Source organism: Salmo salar, chromosome 15, assembly GCF_965601325.2.
Source record: "Salmo salar chromosome 15, fSalSal1, whole genome shotgun sequence".
Taxonomy (NCBI): Eukaryota; Metazoa; Chordata; class Actinopteri; order Salmoniformes; family Salmonidae; genus Salmo; species Salmo salar.
In genome coordinates, this window is record NC_138305.1 from 87332222 (window position 1) to 87350215 (window position 17994).

Consider the following 17994-nt stretch of genomic DNA (forward strand, 5'->3'; position numbering starts at 1 on the left):
TATATAATGTTGTTGGGTCTGTAACCATGAGGAGGGGATACTATATAATGTTGTTGGGTCTGTAACCATGAGGAGGGATACTATATAATGTTGTTGGGTCTGTAACCATGAGGAGGGGATACTATATAATGTTGTTGGGTCTGTAACCATGAGGAGGAGATACTATATAATGTTGTTGGGTCTGTAACCATGAGGAGGGATACTATATAATGTTGTTGGGTCTGTAACCATGAGGAGGGGATACTATATAATGTTGTTGGGTCTGTAACCATGAGGAGGGGATACTATATAATGTTGTTGGGTCTGTAACCATGAGGAGGGATACTATATAATGTTGTTGGGTCTGTAACCATGAGGAGGAGATACTATATAATGTTGTTGGGTCTGTAACCATGAGGAGGGGATACTATATAATGTTGTTGGGTCTGTAACCATGAGGAGGGGATACTATATAATGTTGTTGGGTCTGTAACCATGAGGAGGGATACTATATAATGTTGTTGGGTCTGTAACCATGAGGAGGGATACTATATAATGTTGTTGGGTCTGTAACCATGAGGAGGGATACTATATAATGTTGTTGGGTCTGTAACCATGAGGAGGGGATACTATATAATGTTGTTGGGTCTGTAACCATGAGGAGGGATACTATATAATGTTGTTGGGTCTGTAACCATGAGGAGGGGATACTATATAATGTTGTTGGGTCTGTAACCATGAGGAGGGGATACTATATAATGTTGTTGGGTCTGTAACCATGAGGAGGGATACTATATAATGTTGTTGGGTCTGTAACCATGAGGAGGGGATACTATATAATGTTGTTGGGTCTGTAACCATGAGGAGGGGATACTATATAATGTTGTTGGGTCTGTAACCATGAGGAGGGGATACTATATAATGTTGTTGGGTCTGTAACCATGAGGAGGGGATACTATATAATGTTGTTGGGTCTGTAACCATGAGGAGGGGATACTATATAATGTTGTTGGGTCTGTAACCATGAGGAGGGATACTATATAATGTTGTTGGGTCTGTAACCATGAGGAGGGGATACTATATAATGTTGTTGGGTCTGTAACCATGAGGAGGGGATACTATATAATGTTGTTGGGTCTGTAACCATGAGGAGGGGATACTATATAATGTTGTTGGGTCTGTAACCATGAGGAGGAGATACTATATAATGTTGTTGGGTCTGTAACCATGAGGAGGGATACTATATAATGTTGTTGGGTCTGTAACCATGAGGAGGGGATACTATATAATGTTGTTGGGTCTGTAACCATGAGGAGGGGATACTATATAATGTTGTTGGGTCTGTAACCATGAGGAGGACGATACTATATAATGTTGTTGGGTCTGTAACCATGAGGAGGTACATACTATATAATGTTGTTGGGTCTGTAACCATGAGGAGGGATACTATATAATGTTGTTGGGTCTGTAACCATGAGGAGGGGATACTATATAATGCTGTTGGGTCTGTAACCATGAGGAGGGATACTATATAATGTTGTTGGGTCTGTAACCATGAGGAGATACAATACTATATAATGTTGTTGGGTCTGTAACCATGAGGAGGGGATACTATATAATGTTGTTGGGTCTGTAACCATGAGGAGGGGATACTATATAATGTTGTTGGGTCTGTAACCATGAGGAGGGGATACTATATAATGTTGTTGGGTCTGTAACCATGAGCAGGGGATACTATATAATGTTGTTGGGTCTGTAACCATGAGGAGGGGATACTATATAATGTTGTTGGGTCTGTAACCATGAGGAGGGATACTATATAATGTTGTTGGGTCTGTAACCATGAGGAGGGGATACTATATAATGTTGTTGGGTCTGTAACCATGAGGAGGAGATACTATATAATGTTGTTGGGTCTGTAACCATGAGGAGGGGATACTATATAATGTTGTTGGGTCTGTAACCATGAGGAGGGATACTATATAATGTTGTTGGGTCTGTAACCATGAGGAGGGATACTATATAATGTTGTTGGGTCTGTAACCATGAGGAGGGGATACTATATAATGCTGTTGGGTCTGTAACCATGAGGAGGGGATACTATATAATGCTGTTGGGTCTGTAACCATGAGGAGGGGATACTATATAATGTTGTTGGGTCTGTAACCATGAGGAGGGGATACTATATAATGTTGTTGGGTCTGTAACCATGAGGCTGGGATACTATATAATGTTGTTGGGTCTGTAACCATGAGGAGGGATACTATATAATGTTGTTGGGTCTGTAACCATGAGGAGGGGATACTATATAATGTTGTTGGGTCTGTAACCATGAGGAGGGATACTATATAATGTTGTTGGGTCTGTAACCATGAGGAGGGATACTATATAATGTTGTTGGGTCTGTAACCATGAGGAGGGGATACTATATAATGTTGTTGGGTCTGTAACCATGAGGAGGGGATACTATATAATGTTGTTGGGTCTGTAACCATGAGGAGGGGATACTATATAATGTTGTTGGGTCTGTAACCATGAGGAGGGGATACTATATAATGTTGTTGGGTCTGTAACCATGAGGAGGGGATACTATATAATGTTGTTGGGTCTGTAACCATGAGGAGATACAATACTATATAATGTTGTTGGGTCTGTAACCATGAGGAGATACAATACTATATAATGTTGTTGGGTCTGTAACCATGAGGAGGGATACTATATAATGTTGTTGGGTCTGTAACCATGAGGAGGGGATACTATATAATGCTGTTGGGTCTGTAACCATGAGGAGGGATACTATATAATGTTGTTGGGTCTGTAACCATGAGGAGATACAATACTATATAATGTTGTTGGGTCTGTAACCATGAGGAGGGGATACTATATAATGTTGTTGGGTCTGTAACCATGAGGAGGGGATACTATATAATGTTGTTGGGTCTGTAACCATGAGGAGGGGATACTATATAATGTTGTTGGGTCTGTAACCATGAGGAGGGGATACTATATAATGTTGTTGGGTCTGTAACCATGAGGAGGGGATACTATATAATGTTGTTGGGTCTGTAACCATGAGGAGGGGATACTATATAATGTTGTTGGGTCTGTAACCATGAGGAGGGGATACTATATAATGTTGTTGGGTCTGTAACCATGAGGAGATACAATACTATATAATGTTGTTGGGTCTGTAACCATGAGGAGGGATACTATATAATGTTGTTGGGTCTGTAACCATGAGGAGGGGATACTATATAATGCTGTTGGGTCTGTAACCATGAGGAGGGATACTATATAATGTTGTTGGGTCTGTAACCATGAGGAGTGGATACTATATAATGTTGTTGGGTCTGTAACCATGAGGAGGAGATACTATATAATGTTGTTGGGTCTGTAACCATGAGGAGTGGATACTATATAATGTTGTTGGGTCTGTAACCATGAGGAGGGATACTATATAATGTTGTTGGGTCTGTAACCATGAGGAAGGGATTCTATATAATGTTGTTGGGTCTGTAACCATGAGGAGGGGATACTATATAATGTTGTTGGGTCTGTAACCATGAGGAGGGATACTATATAATGGTGTTGGGTCTGTAACCATGAGGAGGGGATACTATATAATGTTGTTGGGTCTGTAACCCTGAGGAGGGATACTATATAATGTTGTTGGGTCTGTAACCATGAGGAGGGGATACTATATAATGTTGTTGGGTCTGTAACCATGAGGAGTGGATACTATATAATGTTGTTGGGTCTGTAACCATGAGGAGGGGATACTATATAATGTTGTTGGGTCTGTAACCATGAGGAGGGGATACTATATAATGTTGTTGGGTCTGTAACCATGAGGAGGAGATACTATATAATGTTGTTGGGTCTGTAACCATGAGGAGGGGATACTATATAATGTTGTTGGGTCTGTAACCATGAGGATGGGATACTATATAATGTTGTTGGGTCTGTAACCATGAGGAGGAGATACTATATAATGTTGTTGGGTCTGTAACCATGAGGAGTGGATACTATATAATGTTGTTGGGTCTGTAACCATGAGGAGGAGATACTATATAATGTTGTTGGATCTGTAACCATGAGGAGGGATACTATATAATGTTGTTGGGTCTGTAACCATGAGGAGGGGATACTATATAATGTTGTTGGGTCTGTAACCATGAGGAGGGGATACTATATAATGTTGTTGGGTCTGTAACCATGAGGAGGGGATACTATATAATGTTGTTGGGTCTGTAACCATGAGGAGGAGATACTATATAATGCTGTTGGGTCTGTAACCATGAGGAGGGGATACTATATAATGTTGTTGGGTCTGTAACCATGAGGAGGAGATACTATATAATGTTGTTGGATCTGTAACCATGAGGAGGGATACTATATAATGTTGTTGGGTCTGTAACCATGAGGAGGGGATACTATATAATGTTGTTGGGTCTGTAACCATGAGGAGGGGATACTATATAATGTTGTTGGGTCTGTAACCATGAGGAGGGGATACTATATAATGTTGTTGGGTCTGTAACCATGAGGAGGAGATACTATATAATGCTGTTGGGTCTGTAACCATGAGGAGGGGATACTATATAATGTTGTTGGGTCTGTAACCATGAGGAGGGGATACTATATAATGTTGTTGGGTCTGTAACCATGAGGAGGGATACTATATAATGTTGTTGGGTCTGTAACCATGAGGAGGGGATACTATATAATGTTGTTGGGTCTGTAACCATGAGGAAGGGATACTATATAATGTTGTTGGGTCTGTAACCATGTTTGGCAGTGACAGTCTCTTCCCATTCAAATATTTCTGCTCCACAAAAGGTTCAGTAATAGACCCATGTAATTCCAGTTGATATTGCAACGGTTGTTTTGTTTGCGCAATCTGTGTGTTGGTATATTGTCTATAAAAGTGGATCCTAGTGATTGTATTTTCCTTCCTTTTTAGACCACATAATAAAATAATAAAAATGGTTGGCTAACCGCTGAGTCCGCGTCTCTCTCTCTCTTTCATTCTGTGTGGAGGCTTAAAAGAGAGTAAAGTTACATTTCCTGAATAGAAATATAAGAATGTTGGTGTATGGTTCAAAAGTCAAAAAGTAATGTCGACATTCGTTATTATTGAAGGAGAATGCGGTTCTTATTGAGTGATAGCCAGGTGTAACAGTGGTAAGGATTAACTCCATGGTGCTGAAAAGAAAGCTCTGATGTTGGGACAGCTTTATGTTGGCCCTAACAGTTTGTGGGCACCGTTTGTCACCGTTATAGTGCATTTAATGTATTGTTTACTGTTGTGTAGTGGAGTCGCTGACATGCCTCTAAACAAAATAAAATGTTGGTTGAATTTGCCCCACCAAGATTTACATGCTAAAATCTCCACTGGATTGATGTGAAGGACACTTTAAGAGAATAAAATGGTCTAAGTTCATAAGAAAGCTAAATGACACCACTATTCTGGATTCATCTACATTAAAACTGTTTCCACATTGTACCTGAAAAGAAACCTCCCGTCTCACATAAATACACACTCATATTTCACATTACATACCAATACACACAAACACACACTCATATTTCACATTACATACCAATACACACACTCATATTTCCCATTACATACCAATACACACACTCATATTTCCCATTACATACCAATACACACACTCATATTTCCCATTACATACCAATACACACAAACACACACCAACATCCCCCAGTGTGTACAAATGTCTCCCTCTCCATCCTGCGGACACTTTAGTGGAATGAATAGGTGGGGAGAGACAGGTTAAACTGAATTACCAGCAGAGAGGATATTCACTAATAGAGCCGGCGACAAGCGCGACATTGACTAATACAACGATGATAAATAACCTGGTGCTGTGTCTAGAGGAGGCAGGGACACACGGTCACCCTGGCAACCTTTCAACAGTGATGTCACTGAGCGCCAAGATTCCCATAGACACAGACTAAACGGTTTATGGTTGTGTCTTCCGAAAGATGTTGACTTGAATATTGGGGGCTGCTTAGTACAGTACAACCGCTTTCTATTAACCACAACCGGCATACGGCTACAGATTACAAACAGTGCAAAAATGAATAAATCATTCCTAATTGAACGAATCAAAATGAGCTGATCAAATCAGGCTGAATTCAGAGATGGAATTAGCTTGTTATAATATGATATGTGATATGTAACATAATTGGTCTCTGCATTCCTATTTCTCAGTGATGGAACTTTGTGGCAGATTCATTGCCAGGTTGCCATGCTTAATGAAATTTGATTGATTATGCAAAGTCATGTGCAATAAACCCTCCCATCCTCTCCCGCACCCTCTGCAATGCACTCCAACAGATACTCTCAGAGGACCGTTTGACACTGCGCTTAATTGAAACCCGAATTAAAACCTGGGGTCAGTTTTGAGTCAGCGTGCAAGCCAACCCCGGCATTTCAATTAAAACACATCCAAGGCTCCCATCACATCACGCAGCATATTACCAAGCAGCAGAGCGATATGCTATCGCTTCCTTGTCTTATCTGAACGGTTAAGAGGAGAGAAGAGAAATACGAAGGATGGGAAATAAATCTCCATCAACAGCCCATCAAGGCGTGTTTAAGGGAGGATGAGTCCGTGTATCAGATCCCCGTTTTACCCAATGCTGAAGCTCTTCCTTCGTCTGTTTAATAACGACAGCGGCAGAGAAAAAGACTAAAGCAACGCTCTTCTTTGCGCTGGTAAGATAAGGAACTCTCCTTTAATTTAAAATAAACTGCCTTCATCAGGGAAGGAAGCTCCAGATAGCGCAGCAGGTTTATTAAAGGGGCCTGAAGCAGAAAATTGGTTTGCCGCAGCCAAAGCTGAACCGAATTGAACCAAATTGAAGGCGAGGTCTTAAATAAAAATATTAACTGAGCCGCTTAGGCCGCTTTGAGTGAAGCAGGCTGTGCATATGAGCAGTAATTTCGGAATTCAAAATCTGTAAGTAAATATAACGGAACACACAGAGGCCTTAATTACTGCAGATTTCAATTATTTTTAATCTCCTCCAGAGAACGCGCAGTGGCAAAACAAAGGATGACTTCTGAAAGTCTGCCGAGCTTAGAGGCAAAAGGAAAAATGAAAGACTAGAAATCAAATGGAAAGAGGAAACATAATTACAAAAGGTTCCATTAGCAAGCCTGCAATAGGTATATTCAAATCAATAGAAATGCTAAGCAGCACAAACAAACTCCAAAAAGAGTTGTTGTGTTGAATGTGATTGGCTGAGGGCAGAGGTTGTGTGTGTGCTAGTCCTGTAACTCATAGCTGATCAGGTGCTATCAGAAGGAGTCAGAGGAGAGGCACCCATATCTCTACACTGCTGCTGTTGTGGGCAACCAGCGCTCACTCAAATGTCAGAGAGAGTAGCTACTGCATCGCCTCGAGATAACTCTGATCTGCCATCCTCAGCCAAGCCACAGCAGATTACTGCAAGAGCCAGATAAATACATGAATCACACTGGCTGTACACTGTAAAGTCCCCAAATTGTATCTGCAGGGGAATTCACTGACATGTTTTGGGGATGGAGGGGCTGGAATTAACTAGATTAGAGGTGCGTTTCTTTAACCCTGGCTGTTGCTCGGCAGACAGATGAGGGTCCCGGCTTTGACAGCTTTTACATTTACTGAGCTGGTGAGGAGCGCAGGCCTCCTCCCCTCCACTCTCCTTTCCTCCCCCAGCCAATCTCACCTGCAGGGCTGGACTCTTCTCCCTCCTCTCCTCCACACAATGCTCCCCCACTTAAGCCTGTCAGCCCTGGAGTTGCCCGAGGCAGAGCGCTGAGAGCTCAGCTCATACACAGGCAGGGATCTGACACCGCTGACAATTACTACTGCAGAGCACAATCACCAGATGGTGCCTCAAAGTATTGGCAAAGTAGTATGGGTTGCACTTCGATCACTTGGTCGCGTCGCTACCATTGTTATCAACGTTCCACAGACGCAGCAGCCACATTGATGTCCAAAAGAAGAAGGGGGGTTAATGACTGACTGGGAGCTAATAACTGTTTTGCCCAGTGATGCAGTCTAGTCAGTAAACCTCGTGTTCGAATCGAGTCCAAAATCCCCTGCGCTGAAGTCCAAGTCCCAGTGCTCAAGTCTGAGTCACTGGGTCCATATTAACTCAACATAAAATGATTTAACCAGTCAGAAATAGTGCAGCGACAATCTCTTTTCGTTTTCTTCTGTGCTACTAAATGTTTGCATATAGGCTACTGGTGATGTTATCAGGGCCACGTTCATTTGAAAAACGTTCTCGAATAGAGCTAACTATTCATGTAACAGAGCCAACATTATTCTTTATTCAACATGTCAGAGAGGCATGATTGTTCTACATAGTATATTTCTATCTGAACGCTCCAAAATGTTGCTAGCTAATGAGGTAACATGACTGAACAAGATGTAGCCTAAACAAATGGTTAACGGTTCGGTCTGCCTAGTTTTATAATGGCTCGCAATATTCTTTATGAATGTAAAATGCAGCCCGCTAATGCACGTTAGAAAGAAGAAAAGAAAAAACGCAGACCCGGTATTATGGCTCGTCTTTTGAACGGTAGCCTCATGGCTAGTCAAGCCGTTTTCTCTGAGGAAAAGAGGGAGACTTGGCTACATTGGCTACAGAACCTGGATATGAAATGCAGTGGGGAAAGTGGGAGGGTTGAGCGAGACTAAACATTTCAAAGACAGCCTACTTCTCTATATCCTAATCAAGGGAGAGAAAAACAGCTTGACTGTTGTTTTACTATTAAACTCAATGCTGCTATTGTTTAACATTTTGGAAAGCAGATGGTGTTTCTTAACTAGGCAAAGGGTAGCTAACTAGAAGGCTGGTGGATACTGGTTAGCTAAGGTGAGGCAAGAGAGCCGCCTGCACGATGTGTCTGCCCACACTCATCGCTTGCTCCCCCGCAGCTCACCAGCTGATGTAGGCTGTGTTTGCAGGGTGTTGCACGTCCTTCCCACTGCTGAACAGAACTGCACATCTGTGATACTAATATTAAATAGTGCTTATCACCGAAAAGCTCTCAATCTCTCCAAAAACTCTTGTCTAGTTAATTTAGTAGTCAGATTTAATGTCACAGAAAAAAAACATCTCGTCTCATTTTAGTCAACTGAAATGAAAAATGATTTTAGTTAAGTTAGTTTTTTCTGGGTGTATTTAATTAGTTATAGTCTTGTCAATTGCCACTGAAAAATAGTTGTCACTATTTTTGTTGATGACACACACACACACACACACACACACACAGAGAGAGAGTTGCTGTAAAGGAATGGTCAGGCTGTCTTATTCAGGGCTGTCTCATGGATCACAAGGCAGACAGGATCTTTCCTTACATTTCAGCCACAATTACAGTAGAGAGTAGTGCATGTCAAAATGAGGATCCTTATGACCTCTACAAAGTGGTCATCTTTTATGTATGACAATCTCAATTACAGCATAGTTGCTGTTCGCACCAGACAGCCGTATCATGAATGATCATGAACAAAAGCTGTGGTAGTGTATCATGGTAGAGATAGTAATATAGCAGCAAAGGGAAGGAGAGCAGGCCCAGGGCTGGTCCGGTTCTGTGCTCAACCACTGAGGAGTGCCAGTTTGAAACTCCCTGGACAGCCGGTGTCTTCTATAATGAGGGCCTTTTCTCTGCGAAGCCATAACACCAGGAGCAAGAACAACAAGAGCAATGTCTGGCTGGAGCTAGCTAATTGGCCAGTTGTTAGCTGTGGCTAGCACGCTGTGTCTGACAGTACAGCCCCCTGATCAGTCTGATATCCTCTCTCTCTTCCCCCTCTCTACTCTACCAGAGCTAGGCTATGGTAATGTCAATGTGTTACTACAGGGCATTCTGCTAATATCAATACCATAGAACAGCTAGTTTCTGTGTCGTCTTTTGTCTTCAGTGAGGGGAGCTCGTCAGTAGCAGGGTGCTCTGTTCACCTCAGACAGGTCTGCAGTGCCTTGGCATGTTGCCAAGATGATTAATGGTGCAGCCACCTCGACTGTTCCATCAAAGATACCCTCCTTTGTCTGGGAGGCTCAAAAGGTGTGCGTTACAGACAATGAAGAAGAAGTGTCACAATACAGCATTAACAGCAATGCTTCAAGACTGCTACAAACTACTGAGCGCCTTGGCCACTACTGCACTTGTACACCCCAATAAAGCACATTATCTCTCTTCAATTGAAGATATCTGATAGGCAGAGCATCTGTCAGAGAGGTAGAGTGTCTGATGTAAGAGAGAAAACAGCTAGAAGACTATGGACACTAGAGATTGACTTAAAGCAGTTGAATCCCATCTTTCCTTGGCTCTGTGCTCTGCTCTGTGTGCTAGAACGGGAGTTAAGTCGGGTAGCAGTGAGGGACAGAGACAGAGAGATTAGAAAGCAGCCTTGTCATGTTCCAGGAGAGTCAGGAGACCTGCAGCCCAGATGAGGCGGCAGCGTGCACACAGGGACGACAAGCAGGGACGACAAGCAGGGACAGGACGCTCCTGGCAAACCCTCTCCAAGTCTAGGGATTAAAAACGGAATTAAAACATCACACAGTGAGTGCCATGCCGTGGAAGAGGCAGGCAGGTAGGAGCCAGGCAAACTGACACTGTCTGCTTAAGCTCTGGTAGTAGAGCTCAGGAAAAGTACAACTTCTGCAAACCCAGCCCAGGCCTTGCAGCCCTATTTTAACCCCCTAACCTTAGACCCAGTCTTGCTGCATAACCCCTGACCACATCCTGGCTTCTATTCCACTGTAACCCCTCCCCAGGCCAACCGCAACCCACTGCCCTTGATCTTCTTACCCCAGTGTGCTCACTCAATCTTCGAAACATCCATCTCACATCCATCTCACATCACACACACACATCTCGCTCTGATCGTATGGCCATCTGATAGGAGCGTGTGTAGCCATTTCTCCTGCCTGGGAGGAAGTGTCTTCAGACGGCAACACGCTAACGTGAGCTTAGCAGCTCAAATCCCTGATTAGAGGCCTGCGTTAGTTAGCAACAAGGAGCTATGCTAGCACAGAACAGGCAGGGATTACAGCAGTCCCTAACCAGCTGCCACCATCCTGACACACACTGCTTCATTTACACATGATGCAGAAGAGAGAAGAGCTGCCTTTCCCCAAGACATTAGGGGATTTGAACACATTTATCTCAGATTGTAGTTCTACTACTCTGCTCTACTTCCAACTTTTGGACATGGTAATTAACTGGATTACTGATTACAGTATATCTACAGCATGACAATGAATTGACTGATGTCATCCCCGTACAGGACCTTTGTCCCCAACTGCAGTTTGATTCATATCATAGTTCTGAATAAAAATGATGATTCGTTCTGTGCTCTCATATCTACAGGGTCTCACCGCCAAAGTAGCACAGGATTCTGGTATTACATGATTCTACTGGGTTCTATATGAACACGTCGGGAAGGATGGACCAAATGAACAGTGTATTATAAAATAGGTTTAAGCTCGTTACAATGGGACTGAAACACCAGATGTTCAATACTCACCATAACCATGCAAACTAAATGGAGCTTAACACTTCTTTAACATCAGGGCTTTCCAATAAAGCTCATGGATTTACTATGGACATCTATAGTCATTAGGGTATCCCTGTACTGTGCAGAATTGAGGTCAGTCTTTGGAAAACATGCATTAGTAAATGCATTAGCTAAGAAGGCAAGTAAACTGGTAGGCAATGTGATGAGGCGAATAGTGAAAGCTCACAATTTGACAGGAAATGGAAATAAATGCCTCCCTATTCTGAAATAAAGTTAGAACTGCAGTGTCATTTGTCAGCAGTTTCCCCACCTCTCATTAGAATTATTTAGCTGAAAAATACATTCTTGAATGCTGATTAATCAAACAGTTGCCAAATAAAGCTTATTGGATTTACAGGACTTTGCACAGGGGAGTGTTTGGGGAAGAAAAGATTGCTATCTGGGCAGGTGATTTGCTCATGCATAAAGTACGGTTGAGGTTAATTGAATTGAATTTACACTGACATTTACTTTGGCGATAATGAGTAGGCAAAGTGTGTAAGTGTGATGGGCTACTAGCCTACCTCCATTGTCCAGCAGTTGTATGGCACTACAAACAATCTGCATTCATTCCACGAGCGTCAGATCTGCTCAGGGGGAATGTTAATCTGAGTCTGCAGCCCAGGCACAGGTGAATACATTCTGTCATAGATACTGTATCTGTCATTCTCCAGTTCTCTCAGCCATACCTGTTACTGTTACCATGTCTTATCTATGATAATAACGAGAAAACATTCACAGCACCTTGCTATCCCTGGGCTGTTTCCATCTGAGAAAGACATTTCATTTTCTTGTGAATTAGAGGGAAAAAATGCACCTCATCATGTGTATTGTTGGAGTATAAGGGAGCCAACCCATCTCCATGGAAACCAAAAGCACAGCACTAGTTGGCTCTGGAAACCGATTTTATACAAGCTCTTCTGCCATTCTGACAACATCAATTACTGTGAATTGTAGTGGGAGACAAATCAGGGGAGCAACTAGTATACAATCACTGTATAATTTACAGCAAAGCAGAGATGAAAAAGCTCTCTACAGAGTACACGGATCCATCACAGATCTTGTAGAATGCTTTCAAGTGTTATAGCTTGTGAATGACTGTCTGTGGTGTTGAGATGGGGCCCATCTACATAGGAGTCTGGAAGTGAACAATACTACAGATGAACAGGCGGTTTTACTTACTTTACAAGAGCTTCGGATTTTGTGGCTTGGTCGTGGAACTGTTTCTCGGTTTGCTTGTATCGATCCAAATTCTGAAATATTAAAATAAACATGATGAGGAAACGCAGAATTTTACAGGTAGGCGTAAGTTAGTGTACAATTGTACATGATGAAAGAAAATAACATGATCCCCTGATAAAATGCACATCAATTACCTCCCAATACTGACCAAATGCATCTAGTGGATCGTTTTCCCCCAACATTCGAACACATCTACAGTATGTACTGTACAGCAGTGACCAACTGAGCATTCACACCTGGCGGATTCTTTCAACAACCGTCCATAGACGGTCAGGTTAGCTGTAGTTGGAGAGATGTGGAGAAGCCATAAAATTGATGGCATAGATTTTTTTTATGATACAATCCAGCAATGATTTCAATGCTAATTAAAATACTACTACAACTATCGTCAGTATCACCACCTCTGTTTCCCACCGTCCCAAATCCTTGCCTTCGGTAACAGCCAGTTCATTTAAGAACTAAATATTAAGCTGATGTAATTGCAGTTAAATGCCTTGCTAAAGTGTACAGAGGAACCTGTAAAGATGTTAAAACCTTAATGACCATAATGGTGTAGTTAGTGGGTGTTCCCAGGTCTGGTCACTGACACACAGTCTCTTCACTAGGCTATAGAGACCATCCCAGAGACCATCATCACCCACGCAGTCCTCAGTAACAGCTCTAACTACTGCTGAAGAGACTCCATGCCCATAGCACACAATCAAATCGGTCCAAAGCACTGCAGGTCTAATGCCTACATCCCTGTCATAGAGACTACATGCCTCTGTACCGTAGGTTTTCAGTTCCACAATCACTGATGTGGCTGCCCAGGAAAGAGAGCCATGGTGGAATCCCATTTCCATGTGTACCTTGACAGGCAGCACCTCAGTTTAATGAGGTAACGGCCGTGCCTCAGAATGCCATCCATAAACCCAGGCTAAACAGGCTTCCCTTAATTATTTTGGATATTTCTCCTCTGACAGGGAGAGGGAGGGAAAGCAGGGGGTAATTGAAGTGAGTAGAGCAGGAATGTGATGGGATCATCGCTTAACCCCAACCCTGAATCCCCATCAATTCACCAAGTTCCAGTGGGGTCAGTCTCTGTCATATTTCACACCATCTAATCCCTGCACAAGTCATCTGAAGGGGAGGAAGCCGACAGTGGAAACAGGGGAGCAACACTCGTACGCATTCACACCTAATCCGATAACTATCAAAGAGGACAAATTATCATCCGTTTCCTTCCCCTCATCCTCTCCAGTCAGAGTGAAAGGAGGAGGGAGGAGTCGGGCCAGACAAGGCCCACCGCTGCTCAGCCTCATCTCCCTCTGGCTGAACTGAGCTCTCTCTGAAGCCCCCATTAAGGGCTGCCGCTTCTTAAATGTTAATGGCTTTAATGAGGCTGTGAAGAGGTTCTCATAACTAGCTACAGTAGGAACTGCAGCGGGGACTGTTATTGTGTGAACACCGGTCCAGGAGATTATGATGCTTGCAATTACCAAAGAGCAGTGACCCACTGTGCTTCTCTGGAATAAGTATTGTGTAGCCACGTGGTGCATGCCTAAAATGATTAACCCATTTATGTGAGTGAAAATGCTGGAATATAGTCTGTGTGTGAGTGAGTGAGTGAGTGAGTGAGTGAGTGAGTGAGTGAGTGAGTGAGTGAGTGAGTGAGTGAGTGAGTGAGTGAGTGAGTGAGTGAGTGAGTGAGTGCGTGAATGTCTGTGTGTGTGTGGCTCTATGTCTGCACTACAATGAGGGCTGGCAAGGTGAGACAGTGAAGTGAGACTGCAGACACTGACCTAGATACTACAATAGTACTCAATCTCCTTCTTATCCATTCAAAGAGCCTTGACTGGCTGATCTCCATTCAGGCCTGTTCATACCACCAGGGAGCACATAGAACAACCCAAAACAAAAAACTAATCCTCAATACCTGGAGCTCTTCCTTCACATTTATCCAGGGGGGCTTAGAGGCGTCTTTGGATGTCCCAAATATTTCACCAAAATAAACTGACAGCTGGGACTGGGTATATATAAAATGAGGTGAATGTAAATACCTGGATTCATTGAAAACGTTGATGAAATGCCGTAGGATGGTTCAGAAGCCCTGTTGAGAGACTATTACCATCTTGTGTCTGTTATTAAAACAGTAGAAAGTCCAAGCTCTCTCCTACTGTATGTGCAGTAGGGGTATTATGGGTCCACAGGGAATGGCCCAGTGGCATTTAAACCCACCCCTTGTGAATACAACAAGGAGAAGATGACACTAAAGATGGGACTCTCTCTTGCATTCCTGAATACAGCTGTGCTAAGGCACCCGTTGCTGTGTGCAATGCTACCCGCATTAACCAGCAGCTGGCACCTGGCTCGTCTCGTTGGCTGGCAACCCCAGTCAGCCACACTCATCTTCCACCATCCTTCACTCCCTCCTTCCAGCCCCAGTGCCATTTCCTGCTGCGCTAATCCAATCAATATCTTAATCTGTGCAGGGTGGCTCTGCCTTGGTGTTGATGTGGGCTAAGCGCTGTTTTACACACCTCCACCAGGAGCACTTATCCCCCAGGCAAACGATCCCACCGCTGACACCAACTGCCACGCTACTTTGACACGCTGTAAAAAGACCAGGCTTCCAGCCCACGCACACTCCTGTTTTAGCGATCATTTTGAGAAAACCAAAGGAAAAGTGAGGGCAAAGTGAATTCTGCAGTGAGATATTTAGACACCAGACGTATTAACCTCAACCTGCCGCTTGTGTTTGAGATGGATCCTCTCCTGCAGGCAATAAGGAGTCAAGGAGATCAGTAATGGATGTCCCAGTCACTCAGTGTCTGGTCTGTTCTTCTAGAGGTGTCTGGTGGTGTCTGGAGGTGCCTGGAGGTGTCTGGAGGTGTCTGGAGGTGTCTGGAGGTGCCTGGAGGTGTCTGGAGGTGTCTGGAGGTGTCTGGTGGTGTCTGGTGGTGTCTGGTGGTGTCTGGTGGTGTCTGGAGGTGTCTGGAGGTGTCTGGAGGTGTCTGGTGGTGTCTGGTGGTGTCTGGTGGTGTCTGGTGGTGTCTGGAGGATGTGTTAGTCCTCCAGAATCTCTGGTTTAGACAACACCTTCCATTTAACTCCTAGTAAATCCATGTAAGTTGCTGAGTGACAGCACAATGAACTAACAAAATGTCTCTCTCGTTGTCTCTCTTTGTATGAGCTGTCTGTCTGAGCAAACTCAGATTTTGTATCGGGAGATGAGCTATAACTTTTGTGCCCAACATTACAGAGCGGAAAGATCCAAAGAAAATCTAAATAAAAGCAACACTACCGATGGGTCATTCTTACTCTAATGCTTTATAGAAGGGTAAATGTTAGGTAATGTTCCCATCCCAATGTTTAGGCTATCAACATCTCCAGATGGAACATACTGCGCTTTAAATATTGATACGGCTAATTTAGAGCTCACGTAACACATAAGCAGATAACTTTCACATGAAAGCATCAAAGTTTTCTTACATTTCCATAACAAACCGGCAACACAGCAAAATATGGTTTTAATGCGGAGAAAAGGCACCCTGTACAGTATTCTGATTAGAATGCTTCTCCCGTCCTCTATCGTTCTAACCGCTGCCCCTGCAGTTTAAGAGGCAGAGAGGTATTATACCCCCTGGAGCCCCTGACATGTGCCTACATCTGTATGGCATGCTGGGAAAATAATCCTTGCTAAAAAAAATATTAAATAAAAATGCATTTGTCTCCCCTTAAGCTTTGAAGAAAATTAATTTGTGATTGGTTTGCTACTGCGGGCCTCGAGGCTAAAGGGGGCTAGCTGTCTGGCGGCCGGCTGCTCTGCTCTCTGTCCATTCAGGTAAACGCTGCTTCAGCTGGTCGGATGGGGGAGTCATGCAGATATTTCCAGAACGAGGCCCCTGCCGACAGCGTGTCAACACGGCTGTCAGGATTTCAGGAGGATTATTATCTCATACCCACGTTCAAGTGTGTCAAAGTGCTTTGCAACTAGTGACAAGGAGGAGAGAGAGAGAGAAAGAGGGGGTACTGGGTGGGGGGCTGAGGGAGCCTTGAAACGCAGATATATGAAGCAAGGAGCGGTGCAGCAGAGGGATGTAGACAAGAGCAGTGGAGCCAGCAGAAGGCTTTAGCTGGATTAGTGAGAGCCTGTGCTAATTCAAACAGCAGCGGGACATTGCTGTTTACAACCAGTAGTTTTCACAGCTCTCTGACTTCCAGCATTCAGGAGAATTCACAGACGTGAGGCGATTACGTGTGGCGTCTTCATAAACACTCTCGCTCTCATCGAAAGCCTTCCTCACAGTTTCAGACCGTCAGAGTTGCAGCCTACCTATATACATTGTAGACAGACAGCTCCAATGAACGGCTTCCATTGGCTGTAATGGGAAGTCAGGGTATGAAGTCCAGAATCCCTCTTCTTCTCTGATTCAGTCTGTCAGGCAGGGACTTACCCACCTCCCCCAAACAGAGTGACAGCAGTTTGAACAGACACGCCAACTTCACAGCATTATCTGCCTCCCTGGTCCGGCTCCATCATAACACAACCAAAGCCCAACAGCAAATACTGCGCATAACATTTCACTGCCAGTCACTGATCCCTTTGGCAAACGCCGCGTTCTTATAATGAGGTAAATATAAACAGAGGCATCTGACACAGGGCCTAGACGACTCACTGCTATCATACACATGGTGGCTCAATGTGTTGCTCGGGTGAATAGAGGCTGGATATTAAATGTTTATTTATGATGATTGCATGGTAATTAATGATCAGTCTGTGCTAATCTACAACGCCTGCCTGCCTGTGGACCGAACCAATATTGGAGACTGTCACAAGACAGCTGCCCCCTGGTGCCCAAACAGGCACTTTGACAGTTTACAATGCGGTGGTCAAAGTCTGACTGACAGGAAAGAATGGTAGTGAGGAAAGTGTTTGCTACATGACATGGAACTAAATGTTTATAAAGAAGACAGTGGTGTGGTAAATTAGTGCTACAACAAACCATGAACAGCCATTCTCCTGGTAATACGTCCCTCTCAAACCCTTGGTTTTCACATGACCATGCATGAAGATCGGAACGTATGATTGGACATGCTATCTAGTTTAAATAATGGATCCTAAGTGAACAAACACAAAAAGGCTATGAATACATTTTACAATAATAATCTAGCAGGGTGTAAAACATTTCTGATATAAGTC

The 17994-nt window shown here is 43.5% G+C and overlaps 1 protein-coding gene across 2 annotated transcripts in view; it reads right to left on the bottom strand.

Moving 5' to 3' along the window:
- The window catches only part of chchd6a (coiled-coil-helix-coiled-coil-helix domain containing 6a), a 77472-nt gene that overhangs the window by 35468 nt on the left and 24010 nt on the right, over positions 1-17994 (bottom strand). For both annotated transcript variants that reach the window (XM_045695189.2, NM_001141562.1), the window contains one exon: positions 12753-12823. In XM_045695189.2, the coding sequence (XP_045551145.1) occupies positions 12753-12823 (71 nt within the window). The remainder of the gene's footprint in view (positions 1-12752; positions 12824-17994) is intronic.